This window comes from Triplophysa rosa, linkage group LG12, assembly GCF_024868665.1.
Source record: "Triplophysa rosa linkage group LG12, Trosa_1v2, whole genome shotgun sequence".
NCBI lineage: Eukaryota > Metazoa > Chordata > Actinopteri > Cypriniformes > Nemacheilidae > Triplophysa > Triplophysa rosa.
In genome coordinates this window covers 611,116-628,048 of record NC_079901.1, presented here as the reverse complement: position 1 = coordinate 628,048, position 16,933 = coordinate 611,116, and the positions used below count along the sequence as shown (strand labels likewise).

The window sequence follows — 16,933 nt, the reverse complement described above, 5'->3', positions numbered from 1 at the left end:
AACTAACCCTATTTACATACATGTCCTGTTGAAACACACAAGCAAACACAAGTGCAGGTGATGAGCGTGTTCTGCGTGCGGGGTCACTCACTGTTCATGATCTCAGAGTTAAAGTTTAACACGGAGTCTCCAGTCAGACAGTCTGCTGTGATCTCTGCACCCACAACTCGATACCAGTTGTGTCTTAATGGAGATGTGCCATCAAACGTGTCATGGAATCCACTTCTAGCGCTGTCATTCATTCCAATGAGAATATTATCCAGACCCCACTGGGCTGAGTGTTTACCTGAACAAAATATTTGAACAAAAGTTCATTAGAATTATAAACGGTGCTCTTCCAAATGATCAAAATGCACATGCAGTAATGTAACCCCATGGTGTATTATGTAATGCGCTCACCCTGTTGAGGTTGCCACCAGCGGAACACAGTGTGTTGTGTCTTTGCTGCAGGGGGGAGCTCAATGGTCACCACCTGAGGTTCCAGAAATGACCCAAAATCCAACTCTCGTAAGAGCTGCCACTGGACACCGTTGTTTGTTGAAAACTGGACAATCACACCTGTCAAACACAGTACACTTTGAGCGGATATAAAATAGAATATCCAAAGCTTCATGAATGTGAATTAATTCTGAACTCATAATCCTGCTTGGAAATCAGGACAAGAAGAACAGTTCATTCCTGCTGTTGTACTGCAGCGCTTTACACATAGATTTGAAGAGTGATTTCACAACATAAAAATACAACTGTGACAACAGTGTTTTTCTAGTTGTGATATGATGGGCTGCATTGACTTTTAGTTCCTGTAAAACTTGTAACTTGTAGTGATGTCAAACGTCGCTGTTGTAGATTTGTTGTACTGCTTGGACCATGCATTACTTACAACAAAGAACCTAATGATGACTCTGTTTACATGCACCCTCATAACCCTACAGAAACAGCTAAAAACAGCTGGTTTGGCCATTTTTTTAGCTGGTCAAGCTGGATTTACCTGGTCAGGCTGGAACCTACCAACTAAAACCAGCTAAACACCATGCAGCTTGACCAGCCAGGTTGTGTGGACAAACTTAAACCAACCACTTTCATCTTAAACCAGCTAAAACCCAAAAAAGTCCTGCCTGTAAGTGAATTATTGAAGTGTAATATTAAGATGAAAGAATATATAAACATATTAGTTCCATTAAAAAAAGTATAATCTATCAGTAAAATTATTCAACAATGATTTTGTCCACTGGCTTCACCTTCATTGCGGTTGCGGGGTCGTGTACAGGTTGGACCCATGTTCTTTCCTCCGATCCGAATGTAGAACTGAATCAAACTGTACAAGAGTAAATAAGAAACTAGTGAGGATTGTCTCTCTAGATTAAAACAAAACGAATATCACTTTCACTTTTCTCAAGACTGAGTGACCCTGACCGGGTGTTGGTGGTATCCAGGGGTACGGTATGGGCCTCGCGTCTGCCAGGGCTGTTGAAGTAAAGGGCTTTGCCTTCACTGATGGTGCCACAGCCATCCCCAATGTGTGCCCCACTCAGGCTTTGCCACAGCGGGCTAAGTTTACCCTCAAAGTCCTCCATTAGTTCAGTGGGACTTGGTGAAGATGGGACGCAACTCGACCGATCAGCCTCCACTGGAACACACACAACAGATACACATTCGACTGAGAAACGTCTAGACAAACAGACGCAGATAACAGCACTCTTACGTTCCGCTTTTGGGGAGGAGGCTGGTGCGTTGTGGCTGCTGCTTCTCAAACCCTGTTTTCCCTAACTGGATCTGTATTCCTAACAGTATACGTAATGGTCTGATTGCCGCTCAAGATCGGAACTGTATGTCTGCTGATGTCATTTGCTGTCGAACTCCACTGGCTCCACTGCTTGCTCCTACTGTTTCTACATGTGAAATCAGGACAGCAGATTCTACTGTTTTTGCTTCATCATTTTCCGTGTGGGATTAATTTGACCAGCCTTGGATATTCTCATGCCACTCAAGTGTTTGGATTATCGCCATTTTATTGGAGATCATTGCGGAGCTGCCGATAGAAGCTGAAGACTTCATCATGTTAAAGGAACAGTTCACCCAAAAATGAAAATTCTGTCATCATTTACTCAGCCTCAGTTTGTTCCAAAACTTTATAAACACAAAGGAAGATATTTGGAAGGATGTCAGTAATCAAACAGATCTCATCTTCCAGCGACTCCCATATTATTTATTTCCCCTACTATGGCAGTAAATGGGATTTCAAACAACCTGAGAGTGAGTAAATGATCACAGAATTTTCATTTTTGGGTAAACTATCCCTTTAAGGTACTATTTATCTGAACTTAATTTGTTGGATCATCATGGTTGTCCAAACATCAGTACTATGCAATCATTACGCTTTTTGTAGCTCATTTGCCGCCCTAGCTATGTTCGCAGAAAATTGCTGCTAAATTGTACTACTGATCTAAAAAATATGGACATCTTGTTGGAACAGTCATGTCACTAAATTAAACGAATAGTGTCCTAGATCTACTTCCCTGTATTGTTATTAAGAAGTGTATTGCATCAATTTGTCCACTTATAGCGTCAACCGTGAACTTCCGAGCCCAGTTTGTTAGACTCACAAATCTGATACTGTGCCTGTTTGTCAATGTGTTCCTCAGGGTTCAGTGTTGGGACTGAGCAAACATATGTTTCCACTTAGCCAGATTATCAGAAAGTATGGCTTTGGGTATGACTGCTATGCAGATTATACTCTAATTTATATCACCCCTAGCCCTGATGTCTGAAACACATCAGCTACTCTGAATAATTGTTGAGATGAGATAAGTAATTGGATGCAAAAAATAATCTGAAATTGAATGGCTCCAAGACAAAGCTGTTGTTTACTGGTAGGGTAGCGGTTACTCGTAAGGCTGATAATATTAGATTGATTGTTGATGTTAATGTGGTTATTTCCACTTCACAGTAGGGGTGGGACGATATATTGATATGGCGATGTATCGTTGTCCACCTCCGTTGATATTTTAAATAATTAATGTAACAAGACGCTCTAAATAGATTTCCAAGCATTATTACATCATGTCTCCACTGGGTGGCGCTTAACACATAAATGAGGGGAATGTAAACAAATGTTAACTACTCTGAGAAAGAGTTTAAGATGGCGGACATTGCTCATAAAATAATATATGCTACGTGCAGAATGAATGCTAATGTGCTTAGGTTTAGTGCAAGTTGCTGCACTGAGATGTTTTCAGGTTTATTTTATTTAAGATGGTAAACACTATTTAAATATGTTTAAATATGTACCAGGTTTGTAAGAATATTTTTAATGAGTTAAATGTGTCCGATTACAAAGATAAGCTTTTAATTTAAGCATAAAGGGGCAGTTTCCCAGAAAACGAATAGCTTAAAACAGGACTAGGCCTTAGTTAAAATAGAACATTTAAGCAGTTTTTACAATCATGCCTTACAAAAAAGCTTTACTGGTGTGCATTTTGAGACAAAACAAGGGCACTTATGTATTTTAAAATATGTCACTGCAAGCTATTTTCAGTTTGGACAGCTCTAACATTTATTTTAGTCTAGGACGCGTCTTGAGCCCTGTCCGGGAAACCGCCCCAAAATGTATAAATGTACTTGAAATGTTACTCATGCTGATAATATGTGAAAAACGTTTTGTGGACTTGAATAAAGAGACAAATGTTGCATTTTACCTTTTCATGGGCATTTTGTTTTTCTAGTCAGGCAGATATCGTGATGTATCGTTATAGGATTGTCAATCAGTATATCAATTATCGCAGAATCGCTGCTGCTTGTGTGCTTACTCGTACCTTTCCTTGTGAACACATCACACTGGTTCTCTCAAAGTTACATTGGCTTCCCATTAAAGCCCAATCAAGAATAGATTAAAACATGTTAGTTTTAACATGCAAAGCATTACATCGGATAGCACCAGCATATATGTGTGATTTTGACTCCTCTCGCTGTCTTTGCTCTGCTAAAACTTTTCTACTTCACCAGCCTATATGTAAACTTAATACCATGGGGGCACAAGCTTTTTCATTCAAAGCCCCCAAGCTATGAAATACACTTCCTTTTACTATATGAAATACTTTGGAACATTTTAAAAAGATGGCTAAGACTCGTTTTATTTATTTTTTCCTGTAGGGCTTTGGGTCTCAGAAAAGCGCATTGCAAATAAAATGCATTATTATTATTATTGTTGTTGTTATTGCAATGATAGTGTAAAGCTGAAGACAGGTCCAGTTACCTGTATAACCCATATCACAGAAACAGACCCCTGAGATACAGTCTCCATGACCCCCGCAATGATTAGGACAGGGCTCTGAGATGTAGACGCCATCTAGAGCGAATGCAGGGACATCCCGGTGTACACTGCTCTCCTGAAACCAACGGAAGCGCATCTTACTGAAAACAGAGAGAAACACAAAGATGTACAGAAGTTCTAGAGTTCCTGTGCTTTCTGTAATGGAACAAAAACTGTGCCTATAATTACATGACACCTCCCTTATTTCATTCAGCGTCTCTAAAAAGATTCTCTTTCTACAAACATTTTAAAATGCACTTTTAAAACTCACATAAACACCACAAAACTCAAATAACAGGTAAAACTATCAACAATATAAATGTGTTGTGTGATACATTTCTGCCACTAGTGTACACAAGTGTACTAACTAACTGCATCTTAACTGTCACCTTTTTCACAATCTAACGTTTGGACAAAGGCGTCCGCTAAATAAAATAATTGTTATGTAAAAGTTTCAAATGTTTCTGTTTGGTGTGTTTAGAGTATTATCCAGGTCTGGAAATGGGGGGTTTCAGAAAATATTTCCACATCTTTGCAATGATAGTGTAATGATGGCTTTACACTATCACAACTAGAGTCCCCCAGTGAATCTCAGCCATTTCCAGCACATGTTGCATGAGATATCCAAGTGTCCAGGTACCTGCTGGCTACGATTCGTGGTAAAATAACAGTAATTCTGGTCCAGCGCTCATAGTCTCCTGTGTTGTAAACAGTGGGCTCGCGGAGTTCACGTCCACTTCCCTCACAGCTCCATGCCCCCGGGGATCCTGGGTAACAGGCCTCCTGTACAAGAGTCCACACGCGGCCTGCGTCGTGAGAGTACTGAAGCAGTACGGGCGCTGAGGCACTGAAGACCGACTCACAGCCGATGTTCAGCTGCAGAAGACAGAACAACACACAATTACTGAGAAGTAAACAAACCACAGGAAGAATATTACGTCCTGATTACTCATTGCCTCGAGCAGAAAAAATGTCAGGATCTTTGGTCCTTGCACTTGTTCAGCGTCTCACACAAAGACATCCTTCAGCAGGTGTACATATGCCAACATGTATCAGGGGTGTCCAATGCTGCTCCTGGAAATCTACTGTCTGTTTCTTTTCAAGTAATACAGAAACCTTGATCAACTCAGGTGTGTTTGATTGGGGTTGGAGCTGAACTCTGCAGGGCAGTAGATCTCCAGGAGCAGTACTGGGCACCCCTGGAACAGAAGAACACCCTCTCGATTGCTGTGGATGTGATGTCAGCGGTTGAGCTTACGTAAATAAAACTACATCAGCTCTCCTCTATAGGGCAATGAAGGAGTCTGACAGCGTACCTTAAACTGCAGTGTGTAGCCAGGACGAAGAGAGAGATCTCGAGTCACAGCCATCCGGTCTCCATCGGAGCGGCCGAACACTATGGCAGAGGGTGTGGGTGCACAGAAACTCCCGTTCCGATCCTTGTCCATTCCCTCATTTCCCAGCATCAGCCACACGCCCATCTGATTCAGCGGATGATCAAACGCTGGTTTCTCGTAGAAGTTCTACATGGAGAAATGAAGCACAGTGTCATTTATTGTTTTAAAATGAACGATGTTCACCAACTGGAGTATTCAAGAAACCGGTCCAAAAACAATCATCGCTTAAGCTAAACTTACATTGGAAGTGTGTGTTGTTTTATGTATACATACTTTTGTTGGAAAGACCACGTGTTTGGTATTTGAAAACATTCATCATGGTGCCTTTTTGTTTGGTGCTACATCTCAACTTTAATACTGGATAACACTGGACAACAGTGGCTAGTGAGGCAGTTCAATGCTTGTGTGGCTCTCGAAGAAGAAGCTCACCTGAGGCAGTGTGGGATCAGCCATCGGTATCACATGCTTCTCTCTCTCAGAAAGGATGATGACATCATCGATGGCCCACTGGTCATAACCCTCACCTGAGTGCATGGGTTGCCACCAGCGGAAACGGGTGCAGGGTGTTTTAGAAGCCAGAGGAAGCTCATAATGAACAAATCTATGGCCAAACAAAGAACATCATGATCAGTATCTCCACACGCACGTACTGTAACAGAGCCGTGTGCCATTGTTGTGTTCTCACCTGGGTTTGGTGAAGTCAGTGAAGTACATCTCTGCTATCAGACCCCAGCTGATTCCACCGTCATTACTGTACTGCAACAGAAGCCCCTCCTCTCTGCTGTCTGCTTGATTACACTCCGCCCCGTCTCCACCCATACGCAGATAAAACTGCACAAACTCCGCCCACTCGGTGTCCAAATCCCAGCTCACCAACTGTCTCAGCCCCGCCTGATTTATGCATATATTCAAATGACATATCAACGGCATTACATGCTCTGCTTCTTATGGGATGTTTTCTTCATGTCTATGTATCACTCTGCCAAGGTTAAAGACATGGATATGGACATCAAATGAGGAAAAGCATACTGAAATAATCAGGTAAATTGGGCTGTTGGTTGTTCTGAGTTTCATAAAGCTTTTTATTATTTTTTCATAAACATTTAGACTTGGATGGATGGATGGATGGATGGATACGTGTCAAAATGGTAAGAAATGGTCCAGTTGTAAAGCGTGTGTTGGGTCAGCAGCATTGCTGCCAATATGGAAGTATTTCAATGCCATTAGTCTTTGAAGCAAAAAAGCATGTTGAATTACCACTAATCAAAAATAAAGCTGTTGCATTACCAGTGCTTGCATTTTTAGAGTCTGCAATTCAATATGGTTGTATATTTAAGCTGTGAATATTTCAAATTGAAACATTTCACGCACAATTTCACCGTTAAAAAGTTCAATAATCAAAATTCGCCTTTTAAATTTCACTTAAAAAATTCAACTTGTTATAAAATACAACCTTTAATATTCGACAGACAATTTTCAGTCCATATTATTTCGGTTTAAAAATTCGCTTCCACAAATTCAGTGGTTCAAATTCGACTTGAAATTCAAAGTTTCACATCCGGGAATCCCAGGAGAAGCAATAGAGCGCCGATTCCGCCAATGCATGATCTCTACCTGCTGCCTGACCGCTTCACCAGCAGGTGGTGCAAGTCGCTTCTGACGAAGACCAAAGCAAGAAATGCAGATACTTTTTATATGTTTGCAGCACAGTCCACTCATCTGCTCGATTAAGTGAATTTATTTGATCTCATAGATCTCTTCTTATGCATCATCAACATCAGAAATTTTAGGTTTCCTGCTCTGGCTCGAAGGAATTAAGTTATTTTTTACTTCAGCACATCGTGTTCACATAAATACAATGCATCATCAGCATTTACAGGACATGTATTGTGTTTGAAGCGGTCAAATAACTGAGATCTCAACTAGGAGCTTATTGACCCGTACTCTCCCATGTGCTTCTGTTTATATGAAGTAGCTGCAATCTCAATAAACATTCTTTTTATTTTCCTTGCATGATCTTGTTTTAATTTGAGACTCTCAGAACATGCTGGATGTTGTGGAATTGTGGAAACGTTCGTTTGTTAATACGAGACAGAAAAACTGATATTTTAGCCAAGCGAACTTCTTGAGCAGGCCAGATAAAATAGACCAGATAAAAATAGTCAGCACTTTCTTTAGAACCCGACTAGACCCGAAACGTCTTGTGCAGCCTGCAGTCAAGCAAGATACCTCACGGCGTTATGGATCTATACGCGCAAAGATAAAAACTTTTGTTGCATGCTGTGTGCGTTTCCCAATAATGTGCCACACACGAACATGCGAGTATGACTACACGCTAATTGCTTGAGTTGCTGTCTGTTCATTAAATGCTAAAATGTCAATCACGGTATATTAACCTAATTATGTCTTGTAAAGTTTGGCGTAACACATATTTGTTGTTTACCTAACCATAAAATGTAATTAATTTGTGTCTTTCGGGGCGATTGGTAAAAGCACATTCATTATAAATTACCAGAGACCCGATGCCATATCGGACACGACCTGTGCCCAAGGCATATTTTGTCAATGTTTTAGACCCGAAGCCACTGGGACACACGAGGACCTCTCTAACATACACCTCAACGCAAGTCAGTTTGCATGGCCGAGCAGTGAAAAATATATTTAATTACTGGTCAGAAAACAATATGAGTGCTCCATGGCAATATACACAACTATCTGTAGATGTTGCTGTTTGGCAACATCTACAGATGTTATAATAATTTTTAATCTATATGCTCACATAATAAGTCAACATATTGTTAAATTTATGCATTTTAAATCACAGAAATACACTGAAACCACGTTGGAGAAACACGTAATGTACGTGTCTAAAATGTATGTGTACAGTTCAGTTAAATTATCAAATTTACCCTCTTTAAACTTACGCTAAACATTTAGCTGAATATCCACAACATGTATGGTGGCATGGTGGAACAAAAACGTTATAAGCTTGCAAGATTTGCTAAGGGCCTACTATGCCCCTTTAGCGTCCACGGACCACGCCATCACGGCCGGTGTACCATGCTAAAACGCTTAATGTTGCTTAATCTTCAGACCAGATGATTAGTATAGCCTACACCTTTTTAATAACCGTAGGCTACAGAAATGCGGAAGAGCCCTAAATATGAATGCAAAAAGCACAAAATGACACAATGAGAATTTTAGCATGTCCCCCCGTATTTCTCACATAATACCAGAACTAGGTATAGGTGTCTTTATTGTTGCAGTATTTCAGTTTGTTTTTTTATTCATTCGTTCATACAATAGGTTACAATTGGCTTTATTTTGTTTGCGTTCTCAGATTTCAGATGAAAAGTATAGGCATAATTATTTCCATTGATATTTCTCTTTTAAGTGGTGTAGTTATTCCTTTGTTTAAGTTACATTTATATCCTACATTTACTAAATATTTTACAATTACGTTTTTAAGAAAAGACTGTTATTTATATTGTAGATTATTTTACGTTCTGATGAAAAATTGTTCATGGCTTGTTCTTACATCTGTTTTCATTACTATTTCAGTTAGCCTACTACTATTGTCTGTTTAAAATGTATAATTATTGCTATTTTTCCTATTTAGTTTTAAACCGAAATAAAATGTTTTATTTGAATTTAAATGTTAAGTTTATTGTGATGGTGTTATGTAACTAATGTAATGATTTAAAAACTTGTTGTCTTGTTTTCTGGCACATTTAATCAGATACCATTGCATGTGTCATTCAAATAGCTTCATGCAATTAGCTTATTTTATTCAAACACAGTATGATTCAGTAATTGACTGTAACATACAATTTTCTCATCCTCGAAACTCAAACCATTATTTGATGACTTAAGATCGTGCTTATCAAAAGCACGATTTTATGTTTGCATTTGGCGAGCTACAGAAATTATATTTTGCGTGCATATGATACGCATGTGTTTTGCGTGCACTTTTTATGTACATACCGACTTAACCCACACCATACCAAGGGGTAATCATATGCACGTAAAAAGTAATGAATGCGTATAAATAGCAAGCCAAATACAAACATAAACTCTTACTATAGATAGGCAGTACTAGTAGATCGGGTAGGATATTTAAATAATTAAATTAATATTATAAATGTATGAATAGTCCACTGATTCCAGGCCACCTGGAATTGTCCCCGTGCTCCATGTCCGTTCCAGGGCTGATAGTGGTGAGCTAAGCTGCCAGTACAAGAAACAATTATTTTTTTCTTGATGATGCATAAGAGATCTATGAGATCAAATAAATTCACTTAATCGAGCAGATGAGTGGACTGTGCTGCAAACATATAAAAAGTATCTGCATTTCTTGCTTTGGTCTTCGTCAGAAGCGACTTGCACCACCTGCTGGTGAAGCGGTCAGGCAGCAGGTAGAGATCATGCATTGGCGGAATCGGCGCTCTATTGCTTCTCCTGGGATTCCCGGATGTGAAACTTTGAATTTCAAGTCGAATTTGAACCACTGAATTTGTGGAAGCGAATTTTTAAACCGAAATAATATGGACTGAAAATTGTCTGTCGAAAATTAAAGGTTGTATTTTATAACAAGTTGAATTTTTTAAGTGAAATTTAAAAGGCGAATTTTGATTATTGAACTTTTTAACGGTGAAATTGTGCATGAAATGTTTCAATTTGAAATATTCACAGCTTAAATATACAACCATATTGAATTGCAGACTCTAAAAATACAAGCACTGGTAATGCAACAGCTTTATTTTTGATTAGTGGTAATTCAACATGCTTTTTTGCTTCAAAGACTAATGGCATTGAAATACTTCCATATACCAACATCAGGTACAAATCAAAGCAAAGAGGGCTAGTGGGGTGTTGAGCAGATTTATTTGCACGAATATAACAATAAGTGGGCAAACATGTGGGACGTCTCCATCGGTGGGGTTTTTTTCAGAGGTGTAAAGAGTATCGGAAAACCATACTTGAGTAAAAGTACAGAAACCTTCCAGCAAAAATGACAGCATAAGAGACATGTCAGTGATAAACAAGAAACTGTTGATTCATGAGGAGAGCAACCACATTTATCAGGGTCGACACCATAGTCTACTTCTATTACAAGTCTCAGTTAAGTGCTCATAAGTAAGCCAATATTAAAAAGTCAAAGCCTTTTTGCACTGGACATGCTGGTTTTCCTCATCATCAACTACCTGATAATGCACTCGCACAGAGTTATTATAGTTTTGCTTTCAGTTTTACTTGGTTTTATAAATATTTTTAATTAGCTTTTATTTTTAGCTTTTTATGTTAATTTTACTTAAAGTTTTAGCAATTTTGGTATATGCTTTTGTCATTGTATAATTTACTTTTAAATTTATTTTGCTATATAAGATTAATTAAGTTTTTGTTTATTACAATAATTTTAGTGTTTTAAACTTTAAATTTCAGTTTATTTTTGAGGCAACATTTCAATTTCTGGGTCAATATTTTATTTCATTTCAATGAACAGAAACGTTTTCAAAGTTTTCATTTTGGTAAACTAAAATAACCTTGCATTCATATTAAGAAGCCACATTGACATGTTTCAGTAATTTATGGCAAAATGTAGAAGATATAGTACCCTGTAGTGCCCTGTAAATGGCAATATTGCTTCTTATGTAGCAGAAATAAACTGTTAAACTGTGTAATTGCATTAGTTATTACAAATGTAGTGGAGTAAAGAGTACATATATTTGTTCAAAAACGTAGTCAAGTAGAACGTAAAAGTTGCTAATATCTTTGATACTCAGTAAAACTACAAAGTAGCCAAAAAGATAGTCAAGTACAGTAACTAATTACAGTTACTCCAATACTTTACACACTGGATTGTGTGGCTTCTCTGTGTGTGACAAGGCTGCTCCCAACACTTTACAAACTGTCCACAGACTCCTCTCCAGCCCGCCACACAGATGACCAACTCGTCTACTCACTCACCGCTTATCTACTTCTGAATTACATTCATAATTCTGTTCCCTGTGCCTCGCTCATTTCACTACAAGCAACAGACATACATACTGTATGAGATACCTGAGGAAACCAGTGTTTATCCTACCTTACTGAAGTACAGAGACGATCCAGAGGAAACCACACCACAGCCCTGATCGGGAGGCACGATCTGTCCACCGGTGACCTCCTGCCATGTTGACGTCAGTGTGTTCTGAGACTCAAAGTCAGAGAGAACGCTGGAGGATAAAGTGGAGGACGGCTGGCAGTCTGATCCACTGAAGCCTTCATCACACCTGGAAACACAAAGACAGAAGAAAAGACCAATCTAGTGTGTGATAACATGAAACTGATTTGTGTGGTTAATCTGTCACTAGCTCGTAGATGAATCGTCTACTGGTGAGACCTGCTGGACATTCAGTACTGGGACTGGTGAAATATCTCAGCAGATTCAACAACACAGTCACTTTCTTACAGTATTGTAAGATTTCTCACATCATCTTTCATTCTAGTTTCTGAACCATGTCTGGAAGGCAATATGCAAATGCAGACTACGCATAAACATCTACACATAATAAAACAAGGCCCAGTGAGCTCAATGTATGGTTATTTTGGGGAGAATTTATAATGTTGCAGTGTTGATTCATAAATGTCACAGGTGTACAGTTTAAGAAATGCCTGTTTATTCTTAGCATGAAATATTAGTTTTATACACAAATTTAATACATGAGGGCCCTGGCTGTTTCAAGCCTGTGCCTTTGTACCTGATTACATCGGCTAGGATACAACACACCCATCTTTCACCTTTGTCATTTTTTTCTTTTTAAATGAAATGAAATCTCTTTGCAGCGTATCTCAGCTGACCCTCACACATGTAAGTGATGTGCAGCAATAAAAGCAGAAGTCAGATTCACGGCTGTGCGCTGATGGGAGAAATCACTGCAGATATGTTCGGTGACCTCTGGGTCAGGGCCCAACTCATCTGGCAGACACATACAAAAAAAAATGGTTTTCCCACAAATAATTAAGGATGAAGCATCAAGGACTATTTGGGCTCCATCATGTCTACAGTCTATACCAAACCCTTTTCTTTAACATCTATCAGGGTGACCTGAAGTACTGCTATCACAAATTCACATTTTGCTTGAACAGCTGAATGAGCTGTGTTTATGGCACTGGGGCTGTTTCAAAAGCTAAAGATAACAGCCAATTAAGCCCAGATGCTCGAAAACAAGGTTTTACCTCATATTGTACCTGACTAATATGCAACGTTGCATCACCTCACAGAAAGCAAGCAAATAATCTTTGGATTCTTGATCCCAGTCCAGAACAACATTTCATTGTGAGCACCCTGTTATCCATATCCGTGTGTATATTGTGAGAGAATATCCCTCAGGACAAAAACCTCACATATAAACAACATGTCCAATAATCTAAACCAAACTCTGTAAACAGATGCAAAACAGTGAAGAAACAAGAAACAGACTCAGGAAACAAGAGGATATTTATACACAAGACTAACTCAACATACGGTCATCCAACACAATCTCATGGCGATTTTGCTGCTTTCGCCATAGTGACAGTGTTGTGTTGAATTGTCCTGCCCCGTCAGATTTTCCTACTGGAACGCAAAGTTTAACACAAACCACATTGACAAAAATCAAACACTTCACAGCCGGGATCTCCAACCCTGCTCCTGGTGAGCTACCACCCAGAAGATTTCAGCTCCAACCCCAATCGAACACACCTGGACCATCTAATCAAGGTGTTCAGGGTTGCTTGATAATTACAGACAGGTGTGCTGAAGCAGGGTTGAAGCTGCAGTCTGCAGGATGGTGGCTCTCCAGGAGCAGGGTTGGAGATCCCTGGTTTACAGCATGAAATAAATCACATTATCCTACCAGTATAAAATCAAACTTACAGCGCAAAATACCATAAAGTATCAGATTGTCCTACGAGTACTAAATAAATATGTAGGATGATTTTTGGTTTTACAGTGCAAACAAATGACAGTATTGATGTGGACATGCCTGGTTGGTCAATCTGACAGGTAGGATGACATTTCAGGCCAGGGGTGGAAATCATGCCTGATTTTTCTAACAATTGTTTTCTAAAAATCACCATCTGTGGCCACTATCACGAAGCTTGTTTGGGTTTTTACCCAGTAAAGTTCACGTTTGGTTTGAGCATACTCCTAGTTTTCAGGCTCAAGAAAGTGGATTGGTTTTGAGCGGGTTTCGTCCCCATGGTAACTTATGCTACACGGCTAACCTGCTCCGGAGCAGGTTTTATTCTGGGTTAGAAATCGCAAACCCAAACTGGACCAATCAGCTGTGAGAAAGTGACATATATCTGACGCAGTGAAGCCACTCCCCATGTGTCTCTTGCTCCAAATTAAAAAAGTTTAAAGTGATAAGATGTTAGAGGGAAAATATTTTGCTGCTTGTGTTTATTTGTATTGTGTATTTACATTTGAGTATAATTCAAAACACATTCATATAATTATTATACGAGTTGATAATTAACATAGCATTTAAATTCATATAACTATATTCGTATAAACATAAACTTTAATGTACAAAGCATATTAAAGTAATGAAGCATACATATTATCTTTTCATCTTATTGTAAACCTATATAAATAATTTAAATTCAGTTGATTCTGCATTGATATGGTCAGTTGCCTTCTCAAACTTTCACTGCAGCCGTGTTTATTCCTGCCTTGTAAATGTGTTTCAATTCATGATATTTTTTCATAATGATCCCGTCATCTTCAACAGAAAAGTGAATTGCGCTGATACTCGCTATAAGTCAATCAAACTGATGATGCTTTCCATGTTCCTTGTGATTGGCTGTTTGTCGCAAGTGTCACACTTTCAGGTGCACGCGCCTCACAAACTCTGGATCAAACTGGAGTTTACAGAGAAAGTTTATATCAGGCGTTGTGCTACAGCTGAACCTGATCTAATCCAGGTTGGGTTTGTCTGGTTTTGTCAACTCAAAACTTACTCTGCAACTCAGTGTTTGTTCACCTCGCTTCGTGAGATAGGCCATTGGTTGAATAGCTACGCTTTATCGGGAGATCCAGATTGGGTGATCACATTCAGGTCAAGGGCAGAAGACAAACAAAAAAAGCACAGCTTCAACTCCCAACAAGCCAGTTGATTAACATGTGTCCTAAATAGATCAACAAAACCTAAATAAACCCAGCCATGCTCAACCAAGCGATTTGTTTACATGGAAATGATGGTTTATGTTTCAAAATGCTGTTTTGTTTATGTGTCCCAGTGTTTCTGACTGACCTGCAGTGACCGTGATCACACCAGCCATGTCCACGGCACATCTGAAGACACTGCTGCCCGATATATATGTCATCTAATGCCCACTCATCCTGTTCCTGATAGTAACTCTGAATCCATCGGAAGCGTGTCGCACTTGACCTAAAGCCAGAAACAAACATCACAGAGGATAAGACATGTCAGCATCTCATGAGGCAAGGACTTGTACACAGTACAACCAACATTCTTTGCTGTATCTTTTGACAAGCTAGTAGCTGAAGCTTGGCTTTGGTAAAGTACAGCACTATTCCACAGAACTTCATGAAAGACAGGCCAAGATGTGGCAGAAATATGATATGTTGCTCAGGAAAATACATCTTGATTTACAAATCTTAATTTTATTTGAAATGGTGAAATTTGCTAGAATTCTGAACATGCAAGCATGTCGAAAAAGCATCAGTTCCAGGTTGTTTGTGATGACAACTTACCAGGTTTTATATGGGAGTGGAAGAGTGATCCGTCTCCAGTCTGTGAATTCAGAGGGATGGTACACACTGGAAGCAGTGAACTCTGAGCAGCTCGGCATTCCTGGGAGACAGGCCTGTTGTCCACAAACAACAGGAATACTCATCAACACATTGCCACGAATGCATGCAGCTCTTCATCATCAACCTCTAGTTCTCACCTCTTTGACAAGATGCCAAGTCAAACCATGATTGGTGGAAAATTCCAGGCGAACCTGCGTGTCAATGTAAGGGGACGGCTCTCGGCCACAGCCCATGACCAATGAGAACTGGATCATATAGGATGCTCCGATCTGCATGGATTGCGTTTCCACATAGCGAATACTGGAGGCCGTGCCGTGATCGCCTGAGAAACTGAGCGAACATTTACCTCAGTGTCTTGCACTTTCATCATAAACTTCCCACACAGCTCAAACTGTCTGCAGTACGAAGCTTTGCCAAAATATTCAGAGTGAATACAAAGCAATAGCTGGTCCATCAGAAACAGACTTCTGGCATTTGAAACCATGTCTGTCACCAAACATCAAAGGCAGGTGTAAAGTATAGGATAAAGCAAAATAAAAGATGTGTGTGCTGTGAAGAAAATGGTACCTGAGAGTCCAGTCATGTTGACAGTAAGGCTGTACGTTTCCCAGATAGAAGCCCAGACTCTGAGTGACGTCCAGCACATTGCTAAAGTCCAGGCTGATGATGTTGAAGAGAACAGAGGTCATGCTGATCTCATCAAGAGCCCAAACGTCCTGTCCACGCCCCGAGTGGTACGGCTGCCACCAGCGGAACTGGACCCCAAATTTACGGGCCCCGGGAGGGAGTTCTACAGATACAATTCTAGGAGGAAAAATGCAACTTAACTGATAAATTAAATGAATCAAAGGGGTCTTAAAGCTTGCAGGCTTAAGCTCAGGCATGTGTATTTTGGTCACTCAACCATATTTTGGGGACAAAGCTGTACCCAAAACCGGACAAACTTGAGCAAAATGGAGTTATGTGTTAAAATAAAGTTTTCAAAATAGTAAAACGTTTTCTTTTAGGGTTAGGGTTTTATAGAGCTTATACATAGCTGTGTATTAAAACAATAGAAGTCCATGGAATGTTTAACGTGTTGAGTGAGGTCTACCTGGGCTCATGGAAGCCCTGATAGGCGTAATGCTGCAGCAGTGTCCAGGTAATGCCGTTATCTGAGGAGTAATGCAGGAGGACGCCCTCTCCTGGCTGATCTGGAGCAGGACATGAACTCAGAATGCTACGACTGCCTAATCTCAGAGTAAACTGGAGATACCTACAAAAAATGAAACAAATCATGAGCTAGTATCATGGTGCACTAATGGCAACATCTGGAAACCTTGATGTATTTAACACATTCATGTACCACTAGGGCTAGGGATGCCCAGATACCACTTTTTAAAGACTGAGTACTAGTACTGATATTTTTTCTGGTACTTGCCAATA

At 39.7% G+C, this 16,933-nt stretch overlaps 1 protein-coding gene across 4 annotated transcripts in view; it reads right to left on the bottom strand.

Annotated features, from left to right (window-relative positions):
- reln (reelin) overlaps positions 1 to 16,933 on the bottom strand; it is a 146,366-nt gene that overhangs the window by 22,454 nt on the left and 106,979 nt on the right. For all 4 annotated transcript variants that reach the window (XM_057348039.1, XM_057348037.1, XM_057348038.1 and 1 more), the window contains exons 19-33: positions 16,602 to 16,763; positions 16,076 to 16,312; positions 15,646 to 15,838; positions 15,449 to 15,561; positions 14,985 to 15,122; positions 11,792 to 11,978; positions 6,392 to 6,597; positions 6,136 to 6,307; positions 5,626 to 5,832; positions 4,950 to 5,185; positions 4,253 to 4,410; positions 1,414 to 1,627; positions 1,239 to 1,315; positions 400 to 558; positions 92 to 286 (exon numbers count right to left, since the gene is read on the bottom strand). In XM_057348039.1, coding sequence (XP_057204022.1) covers positions 92 to 286; positions 400 to 558; positions 1,239 to 1,315; positions 1,414 to 1,627; positions 4,253 to 4,410; positions 4,950 to 5,185; positions 5,626 to 5,832; positions 6,136 to 6,307; positions 6,392 to 6,597; positions 11,792 to 11,978; positions 14,985 to 15,122; positions 15,449 to 15,561; positions 15,646 to 15,838; positions 16,076 to 16,312; positions 16,602 to 16,763 — 2,654 coding nt within the window. The remainder of the gene's footprint in view (positions 1 to 91; positions 287 to 399; positions 559 to 1,238; positions 1,316 to 1,413; positions 1,628 to 4,252; positions 4,411 to 4,949; positions 5,186 to 5,625; positions 5,833 to 6,135; positions 6,308 to 6,391; positions 6,598 to 11,791; positions 11,979 to 14,984; positions 15,123 to 15,448; positions 15,562 to 15,645; positions 15,839 to 16,075; positions 16,313 to 16,601; positions 16,764 to 16,933) is intronic.